This window comes from Camelus dromedarius, chromosome 36 (assembly GCF_036321535.1).
Source record: "Camelus dromedarius isolate mCamDro1 chromosome 36, mCamDro1.pat, whole genome shotgun sequence".
Classification (NCBI taxonomy): Eukaryota; Metazoa; Chordata; class Mammalia; order Artiodactyla; family Camelidae; genus Camelus; species Camelus dromedarius.
Window position 1 is genome coordinate 8803449 of NC_087471.1, and position 27702 is coordinate 8831150.

At 51.5% G+C, this 27702-nt stretch overlaps 1 protein-coding gene across 1 annotated transcript in view; it reads right to left on the reverse strand.

Moving 5' to 3' along the window:
* Nucleotides 1-27702, reverse strand: part of SCARA5 (scavenger receptor class A member 5) — a 96128-nt gene that overhangs the window by 17292 nt on the left and 51134 nt on the right. The window contains exons 4-7 of the mRNA XM_010995450.3: nt 25356-26030; nt 16248-16328; nt 14109-14207; nt 12309-12365 (exon numbers count right to left, since the gene is read on the reverse strand). Of these exons, the coding sequence (XP_010993752.3) occupies nt 12309-12365; nt 14109-14207; nt 16248-16328; nt 25356-26030 (912 nt within the window). The remainder of the gene's footprint in view (nt 1-12308; nt 12366-14108; nt 14208-16247; nt 16329-25355; nt 26031-27702) is intronic.

The window sequence follows — 27702 nt, forward strand, 5'->3', positions numbered from 1 at the left end:
CCCTGACCTGCTCTGCTGACCCTGCGCATTACCCAGGCCTCTCCTGGCTCCAGCCATGTGGCCATCATCCACCCTTCTGCAGCAGGACCCCAGGTCCACACCAGGCCTAACCTGGCCCCTCCATGAGGATGCTGCAGGTGAGGCACAGATGGGAGGAGAACGAGGCATGGTGTCCGGACTACGGAACTTTGCATTTTCTGAGGATATCTATAATAAACTCCTCACGTTCAGTTGTGGGCCGCAGGCATCACCCCTATTAATAAAAAAGCCTTAACTCAAAAAGACACATGCACCCCAATGTTCATAGCAGCACTATTTACAATAGCCAAGACATGGAAACAACCTAAATGTCCATCAACAGAAGACTGGATAAAGAAGCTATGGTATATTTATACAGTGGAATACTACTCAGCCATAAAAATAATAAAATAATGCTATTTGCAGCAACATGGATGGACCTGGAGAATGTCATTCTAAGTGAAATTAGCCAAAAAAAAGAAAGAAAAATACCATATATCATCACTTATATGTGGAATCTAAAAAAAAAAAAAAGACAAATGAACTTAGTACAAAATAGAAACAGACTCACAGACAGAAAACAAACTTATAGTAACCGAGGAAAAGAGGTGGAAAGGGATAAATTGGGAGTTTGAGATTTGCAGATACTAAGTACTATATATAAAACAGATAAACTACAAGTTCATAACTATAGCCCAGGGAACTACATTCAGTATCTTGTAGTAACTTGTGGTGAAAGAGAATATGAAAACGAATATATGTATGTTCCTGTATGACTGGAGCATTGTGCTGTACACCAGAAATTGACACAACATTGTAAACTGACTATACATCAATAAAAATATAAATAATAAAAAAAAATTTTTTTAAAACAATGAATTTAACCCTTGAACTGTTACCTTCTACCCCAAATGCATAGAAACAGTTTGGCTTCTCTTAAGTCTTACAGGAGGACGAAGATGGCAGGATTGACTTCACGAAGCACGGCTACTGCCGAGTTTGTATTTGAAAATGAACATGTTGCTGTTTCCAGTCAGGGAGGGATAAACCAGCCTTAGCTTTTGAGAGAAGTGACAGTATTCAGTGATGTCCAGGGTGATTCTACTTCCCGGGCACAGCAAGGCTGCTGCCCAGGGAGCAGGAGCAAGCGGGGCTCAGCCCTCCTCCAGTTGGATGACTCTTCCCCTAACCTCCTCTGCTCTCCTCAGGGCACAGTTCCTAATTTCTTAGCATATTAGGGGAGGGGGACAGGGGCGTTGGCAGAAGACTGGCTCCTGCTGTCAGCAAGTTTCTGCTCACTAACTCATTAGGCAAGGCAGCTCCAGAATGGTCCAGGAATGCGGCGCTACGGCTAAGGCCACTCTGGGGCTCTGCGTGCACATCTTACAATTCTAATAAGTGGGGATTCTTTTCTCAAAACAAATATCTTTGCTCTCTTTGCTTTGTAAATATATCTGTAGGAAAAGCAAGGTCCCAGACAAAGCAGGCTGGGTCTACCCCAGAGTCCCCTGGCACTGAAGTCTGAGCCCCAGAGCTGGAAGGGGCTCTGGACGTTGGCCTTGAACCCTCCCTCTCCCACTTCAAATACAGGAATCCTCCCCACTCTGTATCTGACAGCCACTCATTCTGCCTCTGGGAGTGGAAGGGAACTTGACAGTATCTCTTGGGAACCCATCCCAGGATTTAAGAACCGGCATCTGGTTTCGTTCACAGGGCGCTGGCATCTCTAGACAGCTCCAGCATTTTCTCATCCAGCTACTTCCTACCTTATTTTACACTATTTGCTTTAGGTTTTGCATTTATAATTGGGCACCGAGATGTGGAATATCTTTCTCTTTCTCCAGCGTCTTGTGGGAGCCCAACCCAGGGAGCCACTGCATTATTCGGCCCCGCAGTGGGTCTGGAAGGACAGCTTAACCACCTCAGAACCGGCTTCCAGGGCTGGGATAGCCTTAGAAATACCCATTGCCTGGGGGACCTGTCCACCCCTGGCTCAGAGCTGTCCCAAACCCAGCTACAACAGAGGCAGGTTCAGGATGCCACCTGAGAGAGCTTGCAAGTCAAGGATGGATGGGGAGGGAGACGAATCAATGTGCACTCAGTCCCCACAACCCATCAGGCCCCATGCAGAGGGCTCCAAGCCCACAGTTTCTCCTCCACTCTTCACAAGAGCTCCAGGACTTAGTCATTAGGACTCTCACTTCACAGAGGAAGAAACGGGCCCAGAGAAGTCAAATCACTTGCCTAGGGTCACACAGCTGCTCCGAGGTGGAGCCGGGGAGAAGAGAAAAGGCCTTTCATTTTCAGAACCACAGAGCCAACGGGCGGAGTGATCACTTAAGACAGATATTTAATAACAGCCCTCCTTATACGTGAAGCACCTTTCATCTGCCTCCCAGCAGCCCTCTGAGTCTGCAGAAATTCATGTGTTTAGGAGAAAGCGCCTGAGACTTAAAGCAGCAGTTCCTGGCCCTGGGTGGCATGTAAGAATGACCTGGGGTGCTCTAAAATCCGCCAGTGGGGAAGAGGGGCGTATTTTTGAGGAGTTCGCAGGTGATGTAAACGCGCAGCCAGGGCTAAAAGCACTGTTGGAGAGGGCGGATCTGGGATCCACCCGGGGCTGCACAACTGAGCCGCAGCCGGGGCCTGGGGGGTGAGCACACTGTCACCTCCTCTTCGAGGGTCTCCCTGACCTGTGGCCCCCGTGTAGGCTCCCCACAGATGAGAGAGAGCACAGCACCGCTCCCTCTGCCGCATCTGCATGCACGCACCACTCTAAGCTTCGTGGGAGCGACAGGCTTTCAGCACCCTTGTGGGTCCCAGTCGCAGGCAGAGGCCTGGCATGTCGCCATCAATAAACGGTACTGAATGAACGAGTGAGTCAATGAGTGAATAAATGAATGGATGGATGAAGGCTTCTAGGAACAGAAGTGGCCCCGAAATCCCCCAGAACCTGCTTGGCTGTGCACCAGAAGGGCTGGAGAGCCCAGGAAAGTTTGCTTTTCAGGAGAAGCGAGGAGTGTCATCCCGGAGCCTCACAGCTCCTTTAGGTGTGTTTATCCTGCCTTCCGGGCCCTGCCAAAGCAAAACAAGTTGAAAGAAAGGAGGTTGTGGGGAACAGAAATAAACACATGGGGCTGGGAAAACAGGCTCTGATTCTCTGCAGCTGCAGAGTCGAGCCCCGGGGATAATCTGGACCAGCTGCCCATTAAGGAAGCTGAACTTTTCTTCTCCTGTGAAGAAAGAACTCCCCGTGCCCCCAGCTGGCCTGCATCACGAGGGCTCTGTGCCCGCCTAGACAGGGCACTGCTGTCTTCCCCGACATCCACGGGAAATGTGGTCCATATGGGAAGGACGGGAGCCATCCCACAAGCCTAAGGAATTTCTGGTCGGGCTCTGCCGGAGGGCATCACTTTTAAAATGAAATGTGGTCTGGCCTGTGGGTGCACTTTATCAAATGCTACTTCCTAATGGTAATCTGCTCTAAATAAAGTGATTTACGCTGCTTCAGAGCACTTTTGTTAGACGATCTCATTTGATCTTTGCAGTCCTCCTCCAGGGTGGGCGTAAGATACCCATTTCACAGATGAGGAAGCTGAGACTCAGAGAAGGAAAGTGACTTTCTCAAGGTCACGAGATGCAGTGGCCACAGCAGAGTCACAGCTGGGTCTCCAGCCCCACAGCCCCACCAGCCACTGAACTGTGTCTCTGATTGGGGGTCACATGGAGATACCCGGGACTTAACTGGGCAGAAGAAATAGCAGAAGTATCTCTCATTGTCACTGCACTTTTCATGCTGGATTTCTTTTTAACTGTTGTCTCACCCATCGGTCTCCCCAGCTCTACTGCATAGTCTTTGGAAGCTGGGAGTTTGTCTTGGATGATTTTGCTTCTCTAATGCCCTAGTCACGACCGCCTGGCTCCGAGCAGATGTTCAATGAAAATGTGTCTGATGGAATAATAAATGAAGCACTTCCCCTGCCCAGTCCTGCAGCAGGGGCTTACCCCATCGCAGTAGGAGGATGTCGCCAACACCCAGGGGCTCTGCTCAGAGCTGGATTTGTGGGAATTTACTGGGCAGCCCAGGTGGAGCGGTGAGTCCTTGGCCTTACTTTTGCTCCTGGGTCTCTCAAAGGGCGGTGAGCAGTCGGTGCGAGTCAGTCAGCCATTAGGACTAGAAAGAAATGCAGGGCAGCCGGGAGAAAGGCTCTGATGCTGAACTCTGATCTTGCCACACCTATAGCTGTGGGGACGCGCTAATGTTTATAGGCCTCCCTCTAAAGGCTCATGGACTGTCGCCTTTCCCTCCAGGGCTCCTGCCCGGGACTAGTGGCCTTTCCTAAGAAGTCTCTTTCACACTTTCTGCCTTCGTTCACTCTGTCCCCGCCCTGCCCTGTTTCCTCTCTCGGTTCTGCTCTCTTTCAAGTTCAAGGTCTGAGACCCCAGGCTGGGATGCTTCCCCACCCGCATATTATAAATCCTGAAAGACAGGACCTAGGATTCCTGCATAGAGATTTACCACTTTCCAGCTCTCTGACCTTGGGCACATGATTTAACTGCTCAGAATAATGTCCTCATCTGTCAAATGGGATAATAACATGTACCTTAAAGAGTTCTTCTGAAATAGGAGGCACTCAGGTACTGGGGTGGTCTGTTCTCAATAAACAGTACTGAACTCAATATAAGCCTCAAGGACCATGGTGGGGACAGAGGCACAGAGGCAAGGGACTCGCCCAGACTTTGAGTCAGTAAGGAAGCCAGCCGTGACCTCCCCCACCCCCGGCGGCATCCACAGGACCTCCCAGGATGTCCACAGGCTTTGTCTCCCTCTTCCTTCCACCAGAATTCCACAACAGCACTCTTTAGAAGAGGGGCTGAAACCCAGCGCTAAGGCAAGTAAGTCCATCTAGCTAACGGGTTCCAAGCACACACCCGGGGGATTTTCCATGGTCAAAGGACACGAGGGGGAGTGGAGGCATGAAGTTAATGCAGTGGCAGCTAATGCTGATAAAGTTACATCAGAAAGACTCAGCGGGGACCTCCAGGATTTAATCTAGTGCCTGCAGCAGGCTTTTCCTCCCAACCTAAGATGAGTGAGTGCAGGGTCACGGGGATGAAGAACAATTCCTGAGTTTGTTGAATTGCTTTCTCAATAAACAGTTTAACCATTCCTGATTTTAATGTACGTCTCAATTTAGAACCTTATTCATACAAAACCCACATCAAACACCAAAACTTTAATACTTTAGTGATTCCAAGGCATCATTTTTGTAGAAAATGTTAATTTTTCTCCACCTAGCCCTCCGCTGTGGCCCTCAGCTGGTTCCTGCTTTCACTGAGCATCTCTGTATCTAGGATACAGATATTAGCGGGCCTGTTAATGGCCTCCCAGCACCTCTCTGCTTCTCTTCAAGACCTCAGGTTCCCTCAAGAGGGCTGCACATCTCTAGGGCCCAGGCTGCAGCTCTTCCTCTCCCTTTTATAAGCCGGGAATGTCAGTGGCTAGCTCAGCCGTTCCTGACTCTTAGGCAGCCCCCGGACCTCACCACACACCCCCATTTCATCTCCCCCCACCACTTCTCCTTTGAGAAGCCAGGTCTTGTGTTTTTTCAGGCTTTCTCGGATCTACATGAAGCCATCAAACCAAAGGTGGCTCAGATTAATCGGAACTGAGCTGCTTTCTGCAGGGAGCAATTTGAAGCTCTCCTGGAAGGGGTCACTAGGAAGCTTTCAGGAAAATCACTGGATTTGTTTTTGGAAGGCTTAAGATGGGCTCTTGGCAAAGCAGAAGGCCGACAAGGCCAGGTCCCATCCTCTGCGCGGAACAGGAGAGAAAAGAGGAAACTGCACCGGGCGGGGCCCAGCCAGTGGCCTCAGGGCCACACAGCCGGGTCAGAAGGGGACTCGGATCTCAGGACTGCAGCTCCACGGCCTCAGCTGCTCCCGGGGGCGTGTGGTTCATCTTCTCAGGAAATGTGTTTCTGAAAAACAGGACTTTCTACAAGGGAAGCAGCTCAACCAAGAGCAGAAGCAGGAGCAGGAGCGGCAGAGAAACATGGACCCGGAACAGCGACCTTTCCGTGGCAGGAAGGGCCCGTCTGCCGGGTGCCGGCACCAGCCAAGGTGCGGAGGGCCACTGGCGACGGCTGGGGTGCCGTTGTCACGGCCTTGGTCCTGGCTCTAGTCTGGTCTCCCCCTGGTCAGCCACCTCTCACTGCTGCCAGGTCAGCCCCTGCTTACAGCCCGACTGGGCTGCCCGGTGCCCAGAAATCAAGCCTGAACTCCTGACCATTGATCCCTGAATACCTCGCTGGTCTTATTTTTTGCTTCCTGCATCCCAAACCTTTGCTGTGCCAAACGATTTGGGTTTATCAGACAGTGTTCTGCTGTTTCATGCACAGTTCTTTTTACCTGGAATACCTTCACCTCCTCCATGCACCTGTGGGACACCAACTTGCCCTTCAAGACTTCAAGACTCGGGTCAAAGACACCTCATCGAGTGACCCCCTTTGTACGTACATCTACTCAAGACACTCTCCCGTGATTGTTACATGTCCTTCTTACCGGCCAGCCTGTGAGCTCCTCCAGGTGAGGCCAGGCCCTACTCACCTGGGTTCCCCAGCCCTCAGCCAGCGCCTGGTCGACAGCAAAGGCTCAGTAAACGTTCACTAAATAAGTGAATTACAATGCTTTCTTCCTATACGTCTCCTTCCTTCCACACATCTGTCTTTCCTCACTCAGTCTCGCCTCTGCTCCCTCCCAAAGCCAGCTCCATGCTGGGCAAGCCTGTTTTCTGATCCGCAGGCTTCTGGCCTTTGCCGTCCTGCTCAGTTTTCATCTGGCTCCCAATGATCCTCACTTCCCACCTGCTTGCACTCATGTCTCTCTCTCTGGTGTCTCCTGCTCTGCTGCAGCCAGCACTGGAAACCGTGTTTGCTGCAGAACCGTTTTTCTGAGCTAGGTGTGTGTCCTTATGTATTTTCAGTCACTGGATGTAAACAGAGGAAACATTTGAAAATCACTTCTCCTCTCCACCCATCCCGGGATGTTTGCAGCTGTCAGGCACTCACTGTGTAAGGACAAAGAGAAGTGACGGACGAAGGCATAGACCGAACTCAATCACACAAGCACGAAGGATGCAAGAAGCCAGCCAGTGGGGAGGGCTTCGCTGGCAGAGGCAGAACCACCCGACTTTGGTGTGAAAACTTGAGTCCGGTCCATCTCAGAGCCACCGAAGCAGGGGAGGCAGCCAAGGCTTGGTGTATTTACCAGCAAACTCTGAGATGGGGAAGAGTAGCTTAAAAGTAACTGAGCATCTAAAAAGTACAACCAACTAGTGAGTATAACAAAAAAGAAGCAGACTCACAGATACAGAGAACAAACTAGTGGTTGCCAGTGGGGAGAGGAAAGGGGGGAGGGGCAATTCAGGGGGAGGGGATTGAGAGGTACAGTGAGGTATTAAGTAGGCCACAGGGATGGACTGTACAGGACAGGGAATCTAGCCAATATTTTGGGATAACTGTAAATGGAGTATAACCTCTAAAAATTGTGACTCATTTTGTGGCCCACCTGTAACTTACATAATGTTTTATATCAAGTATACTTCAATTAAAGTAAATTTAGGGAAAAAAGTGAGCATTGCTAAGGGAGAAATGAGCAGATCATATGAAACCCACTAAGAATAGACAGAAGCCCACGAGGAGGACCCTAGGCTGTCAAAGGCCAGGGAGAATAAGAACAAAAGGTATGGGGGATGGAATAGCTCAAGTGGTAGAGTGTGTGCTTAGCATGCAGGAAGTCCTGGGTTCAATCCCCAGGACCTCCTCCAAGAATAAATAAACCTAATTACCTCCCCCACAAAAACAAACAAAAATTTTTTTAAAAGAATAAAAAAAATAATCCAAGATGGCAGCAGAAGTTGGGCTCCAGACCTGACTTGAGTCCTAGCCCTGCCCCGTGGGAACTTGGGTGGCTCCGGGCAGGTTCCTTAGCCTCTGCCCTCAGCCTCTGCACCTCTCTGCCATCGATGTAATTATGTCTCCGGAGTAGGACTGAAGAATTAAGGGAACTGTCGCGCATGGAAACTCTGTACCTCCAGGTGCAAGTTGGTTAGCCATGTTGCATGAGTGGCTACTTTTTCTTGGAAGTGTGGTTTACTTTTAAATCATATTGTTGCTGGGGTATGACAGTTGTATCCAGAATTGAGGATGTATATGCAGTGAAGTTAATAAACAAATATAATTCTAGTAGCTCTGTCTCTCAGGCCAGAAAAAAATGTTACCTTCTGGTACCACACTATCTCACACAGGTTCCCTGGGTCACCCGGCACAGCCAGCTGCGGGATGAGGGAAGGGAACTCACAGACTCCTACGTACTGTCTTTGCATTCCTTATTCTAAAACAGAGATGGAGACATCTCAGCAGTAAAGGAAAACACTGTCTAGAAACCACCATCCTAATACTTTATTCTGAGCTTATACTGCACGCTGGGGAGCCCACTGGTCCCCACTTCCAGCCTCCCCCCACCAACCTACTTCCTGAAATACTGAAAACACACACAAGGTGTTAAACATTTTTCAAGTTTTCTGAGATGCTATTGATAGTTGTCAGCAAACACTGGCTTGGAATTTACCCCTGGGTCATTCTGCATATTTTTTTTTCCATGTGAAACCAAATTGAGGAAGCATTTTTAAACCATCTGAATTTATATCCTGCTTTAAATTCATGTGGTGGGGCTCACACAAAACTGGATCCTTTACCCACTCCCTAGCTGCTAAAGTACTATTTATTTTTCTTGCCAATGGACCATATATGAGGGTAAAACAAATGTCCTTCTGTCTTGAGATGTATATAGATAACTTTTTTTTTTCCTTTCCTGGCCAAACTCTCAAAAGCCAAACATCTAACAGAATGACTGATCTCACTCTTGCCTGAAACAAGAAAAAAACCCTTTACCTCTCATCAAGCAGAAATCTGGATCTCTGTATTCTAGACCCAACTTGGCCATGACCTCGCTGGGGCACTGTGGGAACCCTCTCCAGCTCTGTTCAGTGAATGGGTGGGAGTGGGCTCGGGAGTCAGGGGAAGAATTGGTGAAAAACACCATCCAACTTGAAAATTCTATGACTCCAGACCAAAACATGGGCAAACAATTGCAAGATCTTGTTCTCATAAAGAATTTTAATATTGACTTAAAGCATGGGTCCTGAGAAGTCTTTTCTGTAATACTCTCCTCAAAGGAAACCCCCTCATTTCCCGTTCTGACCAGAGTGTCTGTGTTTCTCTCATCAATCTCTTTAATGTAGTAACATCCCCACCTGCTGGAACTTTAGGTTTTTGCTGCTAAAAGTGAGAGGTGTTTGGTAAAGGTCCCAGGGCTCATGAACAAGCTGGTTCCAGAGGAGGCTTTCTCGTCCACAGCATCCCTTTTTGAAGGAGGGTGGAGCCCTGGTGCTGAGAACTCCTTCTTCCCAGTGGATCTCACGGTGGGGCTGCCCTGGGCCCCCAGGATGACTCAGAACCCCCCAGAAGCGGACACTCAGGGTTTGTCAGAATTTCCGCACTTTTCTGAAAGTTGATTCCTGCTTCCCTCCTCAGAACCCCAGTCCCAGAGATCCAGTTAATGCCTCTGGGACTGGAGCTTCTTGGAAACCTAACCAGGAGTCTGAATACAGTGTGGGTTTGGCGTGGTCAGAGGCAGGCCAGGGGGCGGAGGCCGTGGGAAGGCCCGGGTCTCAGCCCCGCATTGCTTCAGTGGCCCCAGTTCAGCCTCAGGCCCGACACCTGCATCTCCAGGTGAGCGCATCACTGAGGGGTTTAATGAGCCCCACCCTACTCTTCAAGACCAGAGACCTGAGCTCTCATTCCAGGGAAGTCCGAGGCCTGGGTTTCTGGTTCAGCCTCTACCTCTGTCCTGGGAGTCGCTGTTCCCCACTCTGGGCCTCTGAGAAGGGGAGGTGGCCAGCTGGCTGTCCAGTCTGGTGCTCCTGCCATCCGGGGATGTCTGCCTCGTTCCTCGCACGCTGTGTAAGGCTGCCTGTCTGTGGGGCTGTTCCTGCCGAGCCACCTCATTTTCTAGCTCCATCACTGATGCAGACATTTCTGGGTCTTGTCAGGGGGCTGGTACCTGAGCTCTGGGCTCCAGGTACAGCCTCTCAGGGCAGGAAAGAACATGTCAGTCCCCGAGGAGGGGCCCTCCAGGGCTGACATCAGCCTCCTGCAGAGCAGTCAGTAGACTCCAGGGCCAAGTGGATTAGATCCCCTTCCTCAGAGCTCCCCACCCATGCCAGGGGGAGCTCTCCCCACCCCCCATACTGTGCTCCCAGCCTCAGAGCCCAGTCCCAGTGCAGACCCAACCAGCTGGGCTCCAGAGGCAAGGTAAACAGTGATAAAGCATCCTTGGGATGCTCAGTGCCTGGTGACCACCACCTCTCCCAGGCTCGGCTAGCACAGCCCGCCCCATCCTCTCAAGTCAGCTGAAAAACAGCTGCCCAAGAGTCCTGACCAGCACGGCTTGGTCTCTGGGCTGCGTTTCTGATCTCCCTCTCAAAGGTCATCTTTCCACAGTTCTTCCCTTCCTGCCACCCCCATCAGAAGTTATTTATGTCGCACAGCTAGATGCCACGGTCCTTCCCAGCTACCTTGGCGGCATCCCATCAGAAGCCAGTCAACAAAGAGCAGGAGAAGGCAGCCTTCCAGAGACAAAGCACGGTGCCCAGCCCTTAGATAAGTGTGATTCAGATCTGACACAGATGTTCTGGATCAGATCTAGACTCCCATCCTCTGCCTTCAAAATTTTTGTTTGGCTCCTGCAGGGTCCAACAGACCTCATCTAGCTGGGACACTCCCAGTTAAGCCCCTGGCTGTGCTTGAAAGGGACTCGAGATAACTCTAGAAAGACTGCAAAGCACATAAATTGCTTTGTGGATGACAGTACATCTAAGGTAAGGGCATGTGGAGACCGAGGTGGACACAGGCACACCTCATCCGCGGGTACATCCATCACTTTAGAGTGACAAAGTGTCGTCACAGACGTGTTTCCTGTTTGATCCTTAATCACTGCCCTGGGAAAGGAAAGGGCAGAGGAAGCAGGAGTTAAGCAGAAGGTAACGTTTCAAGGACCCTGGGGCAGAGCGCTATTCAAGAGCAAGGTCTCCTTCTGATCCTGCATGGCTGGGATGGAAATGGCATTTTAAGGATCCACTGAAACCAAAGATCAGTCTTAGGGAAACCCTCAAACTGGGTCCAAAATGTGCATCTGCAGTGTCCCCTTTCCCAGGCCCAGGCTTCCGAGAGAGCTGATGCCAGAGCCCAGATGCCCTAGGAGAGGGCGAACCAGTTGAGCCCTCACCCAGACAGCAGCACTTCGGAGCCCAACCAACACTGGATGCTGGTGCCAGGATTTTTTTTTTTTTTTTTCCCCCTGAAACTTGGCTAGGAGATTTTATTTACTGAAACTTGGCCAGGAGGCTCACTCTTCTCTGGCAATATCTCCAAGGTTCTATGTGTAGCCCTTTGGTGGGGGAGGTGGGAAATAAAAACCCTAGGAAAGAGGGGCAAACAAGGTCAGCTGGCTTCTCTCGTCAGCGTCTCAGGAAGGACCCTCGTCAGAAAGACGCCCATCATGAGACTTGGTGGTCGGCCAAATAGTGAGATCTCCAGCCTCACTGCTCCGTCAGTGGCAGAGGAGGAAAAGAAACAGGATTCTGCTTTGCCTCTACGCCTTTCCCCAGGTAACTACCCAGGGAGGTCACACATCTTAAGGAGGTCAGTAAGAATGTTAGCGAGTATTTCCGATGACTTTATAAAGTCTGTCTAAATTGATGCATACACGGGATGGTAATAATTAACTGAGTCCTAACCATGTGTCCGATCCTAACCCTGTATCCTAACCATCTGTTACATGGAGTGACTCATTTAATTCTCACAAGGACTCTATGAGGTTAAGGACACTTCTTATCCCCGTGCTATGGATAAGGCACACGTTACATAGTGAGGCAGCCGGAAGGGAGCCCAGGCAGTCTGCCTCCAGGCCCTCCTGTACAACCACTGGGCTTACAGCACATCTGGAAATGAGGTCTGTGCCCCTGGGTATAATTATCTCTTGCTGGACCAGCAAAGCCCTGGAGCAGGTAGGGAGTTCCTTTGACACCGGAGCCCTGGCCAGTGGCTCCAGCCTCCAGGCTCCAAAATTCTAGACCCCAAAACTCCAGACCCTGACTGGCGGCTGCCTGGGCACCAGCCACACCTGTGCAGACACAGAACCCCATGACCCCAACAGAATTTCCTTACTGGCATCCCCAGCTCTGTCTCCTTTCTCTCCTTTCTCTCCTTTTGGGCCTCGGTCACCTGAAACAGAAGAGGAAAACTGGCATTGGAAAAGGAAATAAATCCTAATTGTGAATAAAGTCTTATCTGCAGGAGACTTGTTCACCCAAGACCAGTGAAATCCTCCAGCTGGAGCCCACAGCACTGGAGGGCTTGCGTGGCAGGAAGGGTAAGAGCTTGAGCCAATGATGCTGCCTATTCTGCTCACCCTTGGAGGGAGGGTAGGCGGGTACCAAGCTGAGAAATTTCATTCCCTCTTAATTAAAGCACAGAGGGGCAGCACACATAGACTAAAGGGGCACGTGGTATTCAGCAGGAAGAAGACAAAGCACAGACATTCCTATTACATAGCCAAAGTTTTAGAAGTCCAAGTCCAAGGTTGCTCTAATAAGCACAAAGGGCGAAAAGGAGGGAGGGAGGGTCTCCAGCTATAATCAGGCAGATTTACCAGGGGGAGGAGGCTATGAAAATGAGGGAGAGTTTCCAAGGAATTGTGGAATTTCCTTCCCAGGATATGGTTAAAAGAACAGAGCTCTTTCCCCAGCTAGCATCTCGCTCTACAAAGAAGTAGGAAGGTCCTGACACCACTCAAGGGAACATTAAAAGGACCAGAGAATTTCTCTTCGAGTACCTCCAGAAAGATATCTGAAAATCAAAAGCTTACAGCATATCCTCTTGCGAAAAGGCAAGCCAGCAAGTTCTAGGGAAGGACGCCTAGTGTGATCAGAGTTTTGGGGGAAAAAAAAAAACGAAGGCAACCATGTATGTAATAGGGATGTGCATAGAAAAAGGTCTGGCAGGATATGCTCCAAAGTGTTTACAGTAGTTATTCTGAAGAATAAGAGCTTAAGAGACAGAGGCGGGGTGACGGAGGGGGGGCACTCACGTTTACTTTATACTTTATATGCTTCTGTATTGTTAAATCGCTTTCAATGAGCATGTGTTGCTTTTTCGATGTGTTTTAAAATCAATTTTTTTAAATGTAGATCACAAAAGGAAGGAAAACCTCAGCCTGATTAATTACCAATCAGAAAGCAGAATAAAAGTTCCCAGTGATCCAAGAGTCAGAGGTCATCTTAGATGTGAGGTGGGAATGATCAGCAGTGCTTTTTTTCTTAGTTTTCATTTTAGCAAGGGAGAAGACAGGGCCTGGGGAAAGAGCGTCAGACTTCCTCTTCTTCTTCTGCAGTAGTGCTGGGAGGTCTAGACGCCCTGGATGTGAACGTGCAAAGGCGGGGCCTGACTCTACAGTGGGCGCCCCTGGATGTGAACAAGGTGGCTCTTAACGGGAAGGAGGAAGAAATTAGAAGAAGCACTATTGGCAATGGAAATCTGAGAACTGATTAAAGTTTTAAATATTTGGGGAATAAAAAGAATACGACCAACTGGGACTGCTCTGGCCATACCGGAGGGTAGGTGGCGGGCCCGGGATGCCGTCCTGGCTTGGCCTCCCCTGGTGCTGACACCAAGCTGCCACCAGGAGAAACACTCCCTTGCTGCATTTCAGCAGCACTTGAGAGTTTACGGCGTTTTCATGCACAGACATCCCTTTTACTTCCTCTGACCACCCTGTGAATCAAGATCTTATGAGGACTTCCGGTTTGGGGATAAGGAAACTGATGTTTAACGAGATGAAGTGACTTGCTCAGGGTCCCCCAGCTGGTCAGTGGCAGAGCCAGGATTTGAAACCGGTCCACACTCCAGCACCCACGTTGGTGTGCAAGGGCGAGTGGTGGGCGAGGGCACACCGAGGTCCGTTGTTACCTTTGAACCCGCGCAGGCCCATGGGTCCCGTGGCTCCCAGCTTCCCGTCATCGCCCTTGGGGCCAGGCAGTCCTGGGGTCCCTCTCTCCCCTGGCAGACCTGGGGGACAAGAGACCAGCTGTGAAGCCTCGGACTTCGAACTGAAAGGGCCCACAGAGGCCATCATCTGGCTCAGCAACGGGCCTCAACCATGCATCCTTCTCTTGCCTCTGCTTCCTGATTCTTCTCGATGAAAGATGCTGCAAAAATAGTGTCCAAAAGGTCAGCACAAAGCTTCCCTGCCAGGACCTTTCATCCATGAGGCTGAACCCCTCCCCCGGAAGGGTCCAGTCCTATGGTGGGTGATGGTGAACATTCCAGAATCATTTGGGAGATATCTCTTTACCTCTTTGCAGAAATTTTTTGAGCCTTTTTTATGTGCCAGGCACTGTTCTGGATGCTTTTCACTAGTACCTTATTTAAGCCTCACCTTAAGCTGAGATACTATGTCACCTGTGTTACAAATGAGGCAATGAAGGCCCAGAGAGGTTAAGTAACCTGCCCAGGGTCATACAGCAGAGAGGGTTGAAGGCAGGATCCCAGCCCTGGTTGGTTGGCTTCATCTCATGCTGGAGGAAAAGGACTCACTGGTACTTAGAATAGAAGGAAGATGAAATTTCTCCCCATCCTGGGCAAAAAAAAAAAAAAAACAAAACCAAAAAGTCCCTTTCTCGTTGTAAACACGGAAAGTGTAGAGCAGGGGATGGGAGGCCAAAGAGGATGGAGGGAGTCAGCAAGCTCAGCAAACGGGGCGCTGGTGGTCAGGTCCCTGGGCTCCTGGCCACGAGGCCTGGGGCCTGGCCAGCGAGACCCAGAGTCAACAAATGCTTTCACCTCGGAGAGGGCCTTGACCCCAGGGCCTGACCTAAGCCGGCAGTTATCTCTGCAAAGCAGGGCACTCTCGTTAACTAATGAATTGTTCTTTCCAGCTTTGAGTGTTAGCTGTTTTCTTTGGCCTTTTTCCATAACATGGAGAAATCTGTCTCCCAGTTATAATTCCTCTGCAGAAAACGTCAAAAGGCTGGAAGAGGCTGGGGGGCGGCCCACAAGGGTGGCAGGACCTCAGAGAGGGGCTTCATTTCTTTGTTTTCCCTCCTAACACAACGTTCCTGGAGCCCAGAAGCCCTGCGGCCACGGAATTCTGAATCTCCTGCAGGATACGCCCAGGGACCCCCCCAGCCTGTCACAAACTAAGGCAGAAGAAGAGGTTCCACAGCTCTGGGAGCCTCTGGGAACACTTAACTCTGTGTTTAGAGAGCTCCACTGAGAGGGGGAGGCTGGGAGTGGAGGCCAGGCCGTGGGCTCTGCCTCCACCATCCTCTACCCTGTCTCCTGTTTGCAGCCTCCTTATTTAGGAAGGGGATGGTTTGGAGGTATAACTCCTGACATAAATAAGCAGACCTCTTTCCCCCCATATACCTCCCCCTCCTTACATCACCTAGAAGATTACAGGAATACGCTGCTAGAGCTTGGTGCTCACAGCAAAGGCTCAAGAATGGACAGACTGGGGTGCAACACTTGACAAAGTAATGGAACGGGAACTTCCGAGACAAGAAGTCTAAGAGGAACATACTGTTTCCAGGAGGCCCAAAAGGACCCTCCCCGCCAGCCACCGGCCCTTCCGGGCTGTCACTAGTGAGCGCAGCAGGATGGAGAGGTCAGGAGAGGGGCAGGGATCTACCGACAGGGGCGGGTTCAGCAGGTGCTGCGGAGTCAGGTGTTGGGGATTCAGGACACACTTAGGGGCACAGCATACTTGACAAGTTGGTCTGGATCGTGGAACACCCCCAACTCCTTCTGATGCCCTGGTCACAGGGACCCTGACTCCTGGCGTGGGAAGTGACTTCAGGGAGCCGTGAGCCTCGCGTGCACCCTCTTCCTTCAGCTCCTGGTACCTTCTATGCAAAAGCACCTGCTCCACCCTCTTGTCACACCAACAGCCTCTGGGTCTCTTAACAGGGCAGGGCTTTTGCAGCTGAGCAGATTGAGCACTTTCCCGGAAGCCTCACTGACCCCGATGAGAAAGTAGGGTCAGGGACAGACTGGGGGCCCCTTCCCTTCCTGGTACATCCAGGTCCCTCCCAGGGGCCTCCTCATTACCTCGAAGTCCAGGTAATCCAGGGATTCCAGGCTCGCCTTCCTTCCCTTCATCCCCCTGATCACCTTTGGGGCCGGGTGGTCCTGAAAGGGTTGCAAACAGCACTAAGGTTAGGGGATGGCTTTCTGGAACAGGTCACCTGCAAAGGAAACAAAAATTCCCTCCCAAAGTGAGGACGGGTCAGTATGATGCTTTGGAAACACACAGGGCCCCACCTAGTCCAGTCTTCGTGTGTGTGTGTGTGTATGTGCATGCACGTGCGCACAGGGGGGAGGTGGGAATTAGGGAGGGCTTCCTGGAAGAAGTAACATCCAAAGTGAAATTTCAAGAGGAACAGAAGGTGGCTAAGTAAAGGGAGGAGTGGGAGAGTGTTATGGACTGAATGTCCATGCCCCGCCCCCTCCACCTCTTGCCACTGCCATCACCAAGTGTGTGTGCTGAGGCCCTGACCCCCATGTGATGGTATTAGGCGGTGGGGCCTTTGGGAGATGATTAGGTCTAGATGAGGTCGGGAGGGTGGGGCCTCCGTGATGGGATTAGTGCCCTTGTAAGAAGAGACCCCAGAGAGCCTGTCCCTCCCTCCCTTCCTCAAGCTGGCGCTCACTTTCTCTGCCATAGGGAGACACAGCAAGAAGGCAGCTGTCTGCAAACCCAGAAGAAGGCTCTCACCAGAACCCAACCTGATCTCAGACGTCCAGCCTCCAGAACTGTGAGGAAGAAATCTGTGCTGTTTATGTGGCTCAGTATACGGTACTGTTGGAGCAGCCTTAACTAGGACAGTGAAAGAGGACAGTTGCAGGCAGAGAGAACCATCCCTGCGTGCAATTAAACATAAGAGAGACCTGTGAGTCAGGACGGGATGAGAAGCTGGAGGGCATGACATGATAAGAAGGGGGAGAAAGTCGAGGGTCTTGAAGGTCCGGCCTTAGGGTTGAACTTGACCCCGAAGACACCAGAAGCCACAGGAGGGGCCTGCACGAAGACTGTGATCAGACCTGCCCCAGAGGAAGACCGCTCGGGCTGGGGTGCTGGAAAATGGATGGGAGCAGAGGGAAAGCAGAGGCGGGGAGGTCAAGGAGGAGGCTGCACCCCAGGTGAGAGGTGATGGAGCCCTGAAGCAGGGACATGGCCGTCGGGAGGGAGGTGAGTGACTGTTAGGAAGTAGAAGAGACCTTGTCTGAACATAGGTCAAAGCCAGGGAGGTAGCCAGGACCGTGTTCGGATTTCTGGCTTGAGTACCTGGACAGAAGGAAGAAGATGGGGTTGCTAACTGCTCCTTCTCGGGGCTTCCTTCCAAGGCGAGGCTCCAGCCCGGCAGGGATTCCAGCACGTGTGACTGGATGCAGTCCCCACACACGGGGTGTGGAGGCCACACAGCCAGCCAGCAAGGGAGGGAGCGAGCTGTGATTTCAGCTCAGGTCAGTCTGGCTCTGTCCACGCCGCCTTGCTCATCACGCTAGACTCTCATCATTCCCAGAATGCACCCGAACCTTCCCGCACTGCAGCCTGCTGTTCCCAGGCTGCTGAACCAGGGTGTCCCCCCCTGAAATCTCCCATCACTGATCCACCGCTGAGGCTGCCCACTGCCACCTTCTCGGCCAAACCTTCTCCGGTCCATCATCCCTGCCGAAAGCGGGCGAACGCACATCCTTGATGCCACACTGCCTTGTCCTGTAGTCACAGGGGCACATGTTCTTTTCATAACAGAACTGCCAGCTCCCTGAGACAGGATTACATCCTTGACATCCCTATACCGGCCGTGAAGATCCAGACCCTACGCCCCTTCGGGTGAGAAAAAAAAGGACCAAGAAAAACGCCGAATTTGTGTTGTGCTGGGTTGAAGAGGGTCCCCTCCAATCTCCCCACCTGGAACCTCAGAATATGATTTTATTTGAAATCAGGGTCTTTGCAGATGTAATTAGTTAAGATGAGGTCAGACCGGATTAGTGTGGGTCCTAATCCAGCAACTGGTGTCCTGATAAGAAAAGAAAGACACAAGGGGAGAAGGCCTGTGACGACGGGGGCAGAGACTGGAGTGATGTGCCTACAAGGCAAAGGATGCCAAGGATCGCTGGCAACATCAGAAATTAGAAAGAGGCCAAGAAGGATCCTCCCCTAGAGATTTTTGAGGGCGTGTTGCCCTGTGGACACCGGTTTTCAGACTTCCAGCCTCCAAGACTGTGAGAGAATAAACTTCTGTTGTTTTAAGCCACTGAGTTTGGGGTACTTTCTTATGGCAGCCCTAGGTCACCAAAGCATGTACATTCACAGCAGAGCAGTAATGTCTCACACAATAAATATTTGATGAATGAATAAGGAGATGAGATCAGAGGGTGTTAATACACACAAAACAGCTGCGCGGCCAAGAGCAAAATGTACTGATACAGTCCAAAAGTTGGCACCGTCCTCAGACCCTAACCAAAGTTGACAGCCGATTAAGAATTCGATGGCACACAAACAGGGGAAAAAGTGATCGACAGTTGCAAAATGCACGAGTTACACAAATCACTTAAGGAGGACTGGGGGTTGCAGTCATCCTCCTCTTTCTTCTGAAGGAAAGTACAGTAACGCTGGCCAGCCCGACCCTGGTTTTCAGATGACAGGACTAAGACACAGCACCTGTTTGCAACACACCTGATTCTACAATAAAAAAAAGACAGAGCACAGAAGCAAATGAGCTTGACAAGTCCCTTTCCAGCGATCTGGCCACGTCAAGGCTGCAGCAAAGGCACCTGAGAGCAAGTTCTGAGAACTCTGCCCTGCATTGGGCTGTCCCCCTCCCCCTGCCCCCAGGACACTTCACCATTTTTCACTCTTCTCTGTCCTTCCCCTCCCCCTGGGGGACCCAGTGCTCCAGGAACAGAGCAGGTCAAGGATGCTGTGAACCACGCCCTCCATTTGTTCTATTTGCTCTGATGTGCGTGTGACTCAATATATGGCCCTTCCCAGGAGCAGTTCTGGCAAAGAGAGGATGATGGTGAGGGGTCAAGGTGATGGAGATCATTTGGAAAACGGGGTTTGAGTCTGGATATGGAAGATCGTGGGTTCAGGTCCTGGTTCTACAAAATCTGAGTAGAAGTTCCTTTCTCAGTCATTTAGGGGTAAGTGAATTCAATGACATGGCAGCTATAAAGGGGCTTGGTGACCTTTAAGTGGCAAGGCCATCCCTGACCATCTGTACCCAACTTTTCTTTTTTTTTCATTGAAGTACTGTACCCTACTTTTCTTACTGCTTCGTCAGAACTACTTTGACATTACTGAGTATGGTTATTCTAACCTGCACTGGAAATCGCCCAGCCAAGCTTGTCTGGATCATTCTGGGAGAGTCAGGCCTGAAAAGCATCCTATATGTGGATATAGTTTCTAAGACACTAACAAGTGGCCGGCGTTCATCCTGTGTCTTCGTGTCCTTCCCTCTGTGCGTGTCTTGTGTCCTAATTGTCTTTTCTTATGAGGACACGAATCATATTGAATTTGGACCCAACACAGTGACCTCAGCTGACTTTAATCACCCTTTTTAAAAGCTCTATTTCCAAATACAGTCACATTCTGAGGTGCTGGTGGGTTAAGACATCAACATGTGAATTTTAAGGGGGACACAACTTAACCCATAACAAGGGAGGACCCATACTAGAGATTAACTGGGCAGAAGCCGGGTGGACAGTACAGGTGGGTGCTGATTTCCATTCACATCCTTAGGTGGTACTGACCTGGCAGACTCAGAAGAGCCTGGGATGTGGCCAACCTGAGTCTCATGGGACCAGGCTGCCTAGAGCTCTGAGGACCAACACTTCTTCACATATTGCTGCCTGTAGGGAATGCGCTCTTGGGACCTGACTTTTTATCATTTCTCAGGAATCCAGGCTGACAGTCTGGAGTTGCTTTGACTCCTTCCTTTCCTCGCCCCCACCACCCCTTTCAAGGCCATCATCCAGGCGACTCCCGACTCCGAGCTGTACCTCCTTGCTCACCGCCACCACACCCCTCGGGATCCTCACAGCCTCACTCCCAGCCTTTTAAAGGACCTCCTTGTTTCTGGTCTCTCTCCCCAACCCATTGTGCGTGTTGCTGTCCGATTAGTCTCATCAGAATCAAATGAACTCAGAGCCCTCCATTGGAGGCCCCTGCACATCGTTCCCAGTCTGACCCTTTCTTCTGCAGACTCACAGCCTCAACCGTTTGTGGCCTGGGCCTCCCACAGCATCCAGCACACAGGAGAGATTCAAGGAAGGACTTTGCGTCAGCTATAGAAACCATTATGGTATCAGTGGTCCCAGTGGTCCCTGGGTGAGTTTTTAAACTCAGGATTGACACTGTCACTGTCACCTTTTCCATCGCTGGAGCAGGCCAGGGCAGAGGTAGGCTGTGTAGACAAGGAGGAGCAGAGTCTACTTCTCAATCGCGGAAAGAGCCCAGAGCCCCCTCCATGGTGCCTCCAGTCCTGGGTGCTGGCTCCTCTCTCCCGCCCGCCCCCCACAGGGTAGGGGTGGGGCATGGGAAGTGGGGGGAGTGGGAGGAGTGGTGCGGGAACCTTCTTGCCCAGTGCCTGCATCCTTCTCGGATCCTGTCCACCAGTCTAGCCCACCCCCCACGCTGCCCCCAGGGCAGTTCTGCCCTCGCCGGGCTGCCCTAAGCCGCTCCAGCTGGATGCATCTCAAGAGCAGAACAAAGGATATGGGACTGAGCCTTTGGAAAAAACACCAGGATTCTTCTGGGGACCAGCCAATGGGGAAGGGAAAGAAATCCATTCTCCCTTCCCGGATCCTGGAATGGGAGATGGGGTGGGGCACTTGTGTATGCTGTAATCTGGGCAGTGATCTGCCAAGAACAAATTATCATGACAGCTAATGCAGCGGACAAAACAGTGACCAAAATCGTAACCCCCACTGTAGAACCAGGCTAATCCAGGACAGCTGCTGGAAGAGGCGTACCTCAAATCATTGTTCCCTTTGCATCATCGGATGTCCCTGGGCCTCTGGATTCTCAGTGCTGTTACGTTGACAATTGTCTCAAACTCACTGCCTTCATTCTGGGCACCCTCTCCACTACCCGAGCGTGTGCACGGGGCCACGGCTCCAGCCTGCAAGGCCAGCTTTCCTCTGAGCCTCCTGCAAAGGGCTGGCAGGCAACGCTGGGAGCAACTGCTAATTTCCACAGCACATGCTCCTCTCCTGTCCCAGCAGTCAGATGTGGAAGGTGAAATGACAGAGCTTCACACAACCCACCCTAGTCCCTAGTGGGGCAGAAACACCACCTACAGGCTGCTCCCCTCACAGAGACTCCCAACACCTCCAGCACGCCCCAAGCACCAGAGGCCAGCCTGGGACCCGAGGCCCATCCACTTTATGAACATTTGTTGAACAAGACTCTCTACTAGATGGTGGGGTTTTTTTCCTAGAAAAAACAGCCTATAGGTGAGTTTGCTTTGCCAACTTGCTTTCATAAATTGAGAGATGGATCTTCTAGTCCAGCTGGGCCACTGGCTGGGGATTTGATGTACGCAAGTCACTTCCCCTCTCTGAGCCTCAAGGTCCTCAACTACAAAACAAGGGGAGTGGACTAGAGGATTTCAGACCCCTATTGTCACCCTAACCTTCTATGAGTTTATGAAACACCCATCTAGCAAACAGAGCCTCTACATAGGGCTGGACAGCCTTGCCTTCGGGCCTTTGCTCGCACTTCTTCCCCTCCTGGGATGCATCCCCTCTCTGGACACCTAAGCTCTCTGCTTCTTTCAGAGCCACAGAGAGATCTCAACAGACCAGATAAAGGCTGAAAATCCAAGGCAGAAAACAGACAGCACCGCTGTGAATGTACACAAAAGACAAACCGGAGACAAAATTTATAGAAAACTGCATAACAAAGTGAGAGAATGAAACCATTTGGGGTCAAGCTCAAGAATAACATAAACAAGCTCATATGTGAAAAATACACATAGTGGAGTATTTGTGGATTCTGAACCAGGAAAGGGCAAAGTGTGTGTGTGTGTGTGTGTGTGTGTTTAAAATCTAAGAGAAGAACCGTACAAAACTAGTGCAGAAAGGCCACACAGACAGCAGGATAGAAATGGACCAAAGCTTATCCTGGAAAACATTCCCTCTCCAAAAGCTGGGGTAGAGTTTCGTGTCCTTAAAGCTGAATGGTAACTACATTCAGATTTGCAAAGAAGCAGAATTCTCTTTAATCGTACCAACTGGGACCCTGGCGACCTTGAGCAAGGAAGGTGGGACAGGGAGCTGCCCGCCGCAGTTGTGGTCCTGCGAGCTACAGGGGCTGAGTGGATTTGTCTCTGAAGAGCCAGCAGCCCATTAAGAAGGCAAAGCTTGAAGACTAGCAGGCAGAACTGAGATAAAACTTCAGTTCAAGGGGACCGAGTATGAAACATAGTTCCAGAACCAAAGAAGGACTGTTTGGAGGATTCCACCAGAAGAACCTTGGCGAATGCATGACACAGAGCAGTTTCAGCTTGAGCCAAGGAGAGCAAACTCGAAAATTAAAGAGCCATGATGTGACATGTTCGCTGCCCCAGCAGGAAGCATGGTGATGTCTGTTGACTGGAAAAGGAAGGGAGAGGGTGTGCCTGGCAGGAACTACCCCCCAAATATAGGAAAGGCCCCAAAGGATCATGCTCCTTCCTGGCTTCAGGGCTCAGAGCTGGTCTCTCTCCACCCTGGAAAGCACCACAGTCAGTGACAAAAACATGGTTTCTGAGCCAGAAAGACCCACTTTGGACCTCGGCTTTGCCACTTACTAACTGCGTAATAAATACTGGGAAAGTTATTAAAATTTCTCAACTATAAAATGGGTTCAATAATACCGTTTTGCAGGATGTAGGATTAGCAGTCTTTAATGTCTACTTAAGAGAATTAATGTCGACAAAATGTCTGGCTCACAGGTTATGAGTCAGTGTCGCTGCTATCATGAGTAAGTACTGAACAGACTGGGGAGGTCAAGGAAAAGAAAAGACCAGACAAGCTAAGACCCCGGGGGTGTGAGTTGAGAAGAAGAAATGCTACCTCCTGCCCCCCTTTGATCTCTGAGACACGAAACCCAAAGTGACCCAGGACCAAACCGATCCTCTGGTTGCACAGGGTCAAGATTTAAGAGCTGTTCCATAAACATTCGCTGGGTTCCAGTCACAGCCGGGCGCTGGGGAACGTGGGCCGAAGAGACGAGGGTGGGTGGGCCGTGCTGTGGGAGCATGAGCACTGGGTTGAAAGTCCTGGCCTGGTCACTGAATTGCACACGGAAATGGTGAATCTGACAGCATGTAACTCGTACCTTATTAAAGCGGTGGGAAACAAAAGTCTGGGGTTGGATCATTTCCAGGTGTGTGGCCTTGAGTGAGCCAGGTACTTCCTCCTGGAGCCTCAGAGGCTTTTCTGCAGGACTCCTACCCTCCCTCAATAGTGAAACCTGCCTTCAACCAAGCTCACAGCTGGCAAGGGAGACCCACTTTAAAACAAACAAACAAAAATGTACCCAAAGCACTCTGGAAAGTTCTATACAAATAGAAGCTTCCATCACTACTGTGCTGCTCAGAGGAGGGAGACGTCAGTGAGCCGGAGAGGCCAGCAGTTTCATGGAGGAGGTAGGCTGGAGTGAGGTCGGAAGGATCAGTGGGGTTTGGATGACAAGGAGGCAGAAGGAGACACTGCAGTGCGAGGAACAGCTGGAGGAAAGCGAAGGCAGTGGGAAAGGCAAGCTGTGTCCCTGAGGCAGTGATAAGGCCTGACCCATTGGACTGGATGCTTCACACAGGGCAGAGGGTGAAAGCTTGCAGTCTATGACCCACAGATGTGTTCTACTTGGCCCACAGAGTTAAACAGTTAAAAATTTCTAGAACGTTCCATGTTTCTGGTTTCTCTGGAAAAAAACGGGAAGACTGTCAATGCCAGACCAAAATAGGCTGGACCAGCCATAGCCCCAACTACTCCTCTGACACCAAAGTCACTTTACTCAGGTGGCATTGGAGCTCCACCCCAACTTCTCCCTCACTGTCTGCTCCACTGGCCCCGGCAGACAGTTCTGTTTGCAACCTCTGGTCCAGGGGAACAGCTGGAGGAGAAGGCAGGAGAGACAGGCTGGGGCCAGGTGTGCAGGGGAACGCACATCAGCTCTGGGATCAGAAAAGCTGCGGTCCACGTCCTGGCCCCATCATCTCCCAGCCTGCGACCGAGCAGCCGCCGGAATCTCAGTGCAGCCACTGTTGTTTTTAAAAGACATCATATGAGATACACTTGGCATGGTACCTGACATAGTTAGTGTTCAGAATGGTATTATCATTGTCCACCATCAGGTTGAGGAATTTTTGATGAATCAGGCAGACCTCAGGGAGCCATGGAGGAAAAGTGCATTTGATGAACTGTGCCTCTGACAGTGATGTGCAGGGCAGGTAGTAGCAGGAAGGAAGAGGGGAACCGGAGGAGGGAGCAGTCAGTCAGGGGTGGAGGAGAGGGAGGGAGATTGGCTGTAAAGGCGCTAACATTCGTGGACCCCGAGCAAGATTCCAAATAGAGGCCCATGATTTTTGCCGTTGTTTTAAATAATTACAAATAAAGCTAACTAACTGTTAAATAAAGTAAAATGCGTTCTTCTGCCTGAATGAATATAGCTTTATAAGAGCCTGGAAGGCCACGTTCAAATTTGGAATTCTCTAACATTTCATAGCTCTAGCCACTGGAACATCATGGAACAGCAGTGAAGCACCGTGACACGGGGGGAGCGCCTCCCAGGTCTCGGCCTGAGCCCCGCATTCCTCCCCGGCCCCACAGTCTTGGAGGCTCCCGCCGGCACATCCAAGCTCGGATGACCTCGCCTCCCATGAGCCACCCTGGGCCATTCTCAAGCCTCGGGATGTGGACACTGAGTGCGCTGTCTGGGGTGAGGGGTGGGGGGGAGGTGGGTGGTGCAGGGAGGAGGTTTACCCTGCGCAGAACTGGAAATGGACGGAGTCCATTTAGCAGAACATTCCAGGGGCCCTAGGGCAAGACTTAAGAAACGGGGAACGGACTCGCGAGGGCAAGTCAGCTCGGGGAGGTAGGTGCAGGAAGAAGGCCTGAGCAGGTGGGGCCCCAAGAGGCCCTGGGGACCCGGGCGCGCGGGGATACCTCTGGCCAAGGAGATGTTCCGCAGCGCGATGGAGTGCTCCCAGTCCTTGAGGCGCAGGTCCTCGGTGACGCCGTTGAGCACGGCCAGCTCCTGCTTGAGCTGCACCTCCAGGCCCCGGTGCACGAGGCGCATGCGGCGCGCGTCCTCGCTGGCGTTGCTCACCAGCACCTGCAGGTCCCGCAGCCGCGTGCCGTGCAGGGCCACGTCGTAGGACAGGCTGTGGTTGAGGCCGCGCAGCTCGCCGCCCACGTCGGCCAGCTCCTCGCCCAGGGCGCCCACCCGGCGCGCCAGCCCGTCCAGGAGGCCGGCGTGGCGCCGCAGCAGCAGCTGGCTGCGGTTGCTCTCCACCTGCAGCTGGTAGAGCTCCAGCTGCGCCGCGTCGCTCTGCTGGCCCGTGCGGTCGCGCAGCAGGGCCACCGCCTGCTCGCTCTGCGCCGCCTGCGCCTGCAGCCCCCACAGCGCGCCCTCCAGCCGCTGCACCGCGCCCGCCAGCGCCAGCAGCGAGTCCGACTGGTTCTGCAGCGCGTCCTGCGCCTTCCACACCTGCTCCGTCAGCTCCGCCTGCAACGGAGCCTGCAGCAGCCGCAGCTGCAAGTCCCGGAAGCTCTCGTTCAGCCGGTTCACGTTGCGAGTCAGCGCCTTCAGGTCATCCGGGGAGCTCCGGGGCCTGGACACTGCGGGGGAGGAGGGAGGGGAATGAGGCGGCTGGGGAGGACCCCGGAGCCCAAGAAGCAAGTCCGGCCACAGCCCGGCAGGCAGCGCGTGCTCGATCAACAACAAACGGAGGGGTCAAGCAGAGGTGGCCACGGATGAGTGCCTGAACGGGTCCCGGCACTGTGCTCCGCCGGTGGTCCCCGAACCCGTCTGCTCTTTAGAATCACCTGGTCAGGCATCCCCCCTCTGCAGAAATTGTGGTTGGATTGGTCTGGGACGTGACCTGGGCTTTGGAATTTTAAAAAGAGCGCGAGATAATACTAAGGTGCAGACAGGTCCTCATCTCTGGGTGAGGTGGATCTGCATGAAATCGGGGTTTTGTGTTCATTTGTTTGTTTTTCGTATTTTGGAAATGATCAGATCTCAGCAGTTTCACATGGCTCACCCTACGATATTGTGTGTTATCCTCTCAACATGAGGAGGGAGGTACCATTATAATCCCCTTTTAGGGCCAGAGCTGTTAAAGGTGCCCCAGGCAGCACTGCGAGGGATGGCTCCAACCCAGAGGGCTTGCTCCAGAACCCAGGTGCTTTCTGCAAGTCTGCTCCAGAACTGCCGGACGGGACTGCGTCAGCAGCGGACTCAGCAGGCTCTGGGCAACACTATTCACTCCCAGACTCCTGAATTCAGGGTCCCATTCTCTCTGGGCAGGTACAGATACTTTTATATCCACACCCTCCTTTCTCTGCCTCCGACTCTTCTTCTAGATCCCCTAATTCCCTCCTCAGGCAAACAGCCCATCTTAGTGACTTCCCACCCATTCCTCTTGGAAAGGTTTCCTTTTCTTGGTTATAAGCAGCTATTTCACAATACAAAGGGGTGGGTGTGCATCTTAATTATAATCTAGCATCGGTGTCTCCTGGAATCTCATAGACTTTAACACTACAAATGCTAGTGCTGGGATGCCTAGGGGTGCTGGCTGGCTGTTTGCTGTACTCTGTCCACAGCTGTCTCCCTCTCTGCTCTGCACACGAGAGAAATGGAAACCAGAATAGGAGGTGGGGGCATCCTGCCTTGGAAATCTTGGACTGGAGAGAGCCAGGGAACTTGGTACACTACTTGTTCAAGCAATGAGAAGATTCAGATAGAATGGCTCTCTCCCAGAACCTTGAGTTGGGAGCGGGGAAGGTAGGTAGGAAGGGTGCTGGGTCTGATGCTTCTGAAAGGACACAGCATTTAGGGTGGCCACTGTGGAGGAGATCAGTCATTTCAGACTAGATTCAGAGGCTCACAGCACTAGATGGGGCTTTGGAGCCCCACCTCAACTTCTCCTTCACCCAGCATTCAATCTCCAAGAAAACCGCACTGCCCAGTGGTCACCCAGTCTCTGCTTACACCAATCTCCCTAACTTCAGTTAGTTCTAACTGTTGAAACATTCTGCATTCTGTTCAGACTTGAAATTTGCCTCCATATAGTTTCTATCCACTGATCCTGCCTTCTGGGGTCACATAAAACTAGTGAAAACTTCTTTTTCTTCCCACAAGATAGCAGTTCAGAATCTCAAAGACAGTTATCACATCCTTAGTGTGGATGTTTCTGGTTTAAAATCTACAGTTCCTTCATCTACTGTCTCATGACTGGCTTCTAAGCCTCCATACCTCCTGGCTAACCTCTTCTGCAACGTCCTCAGG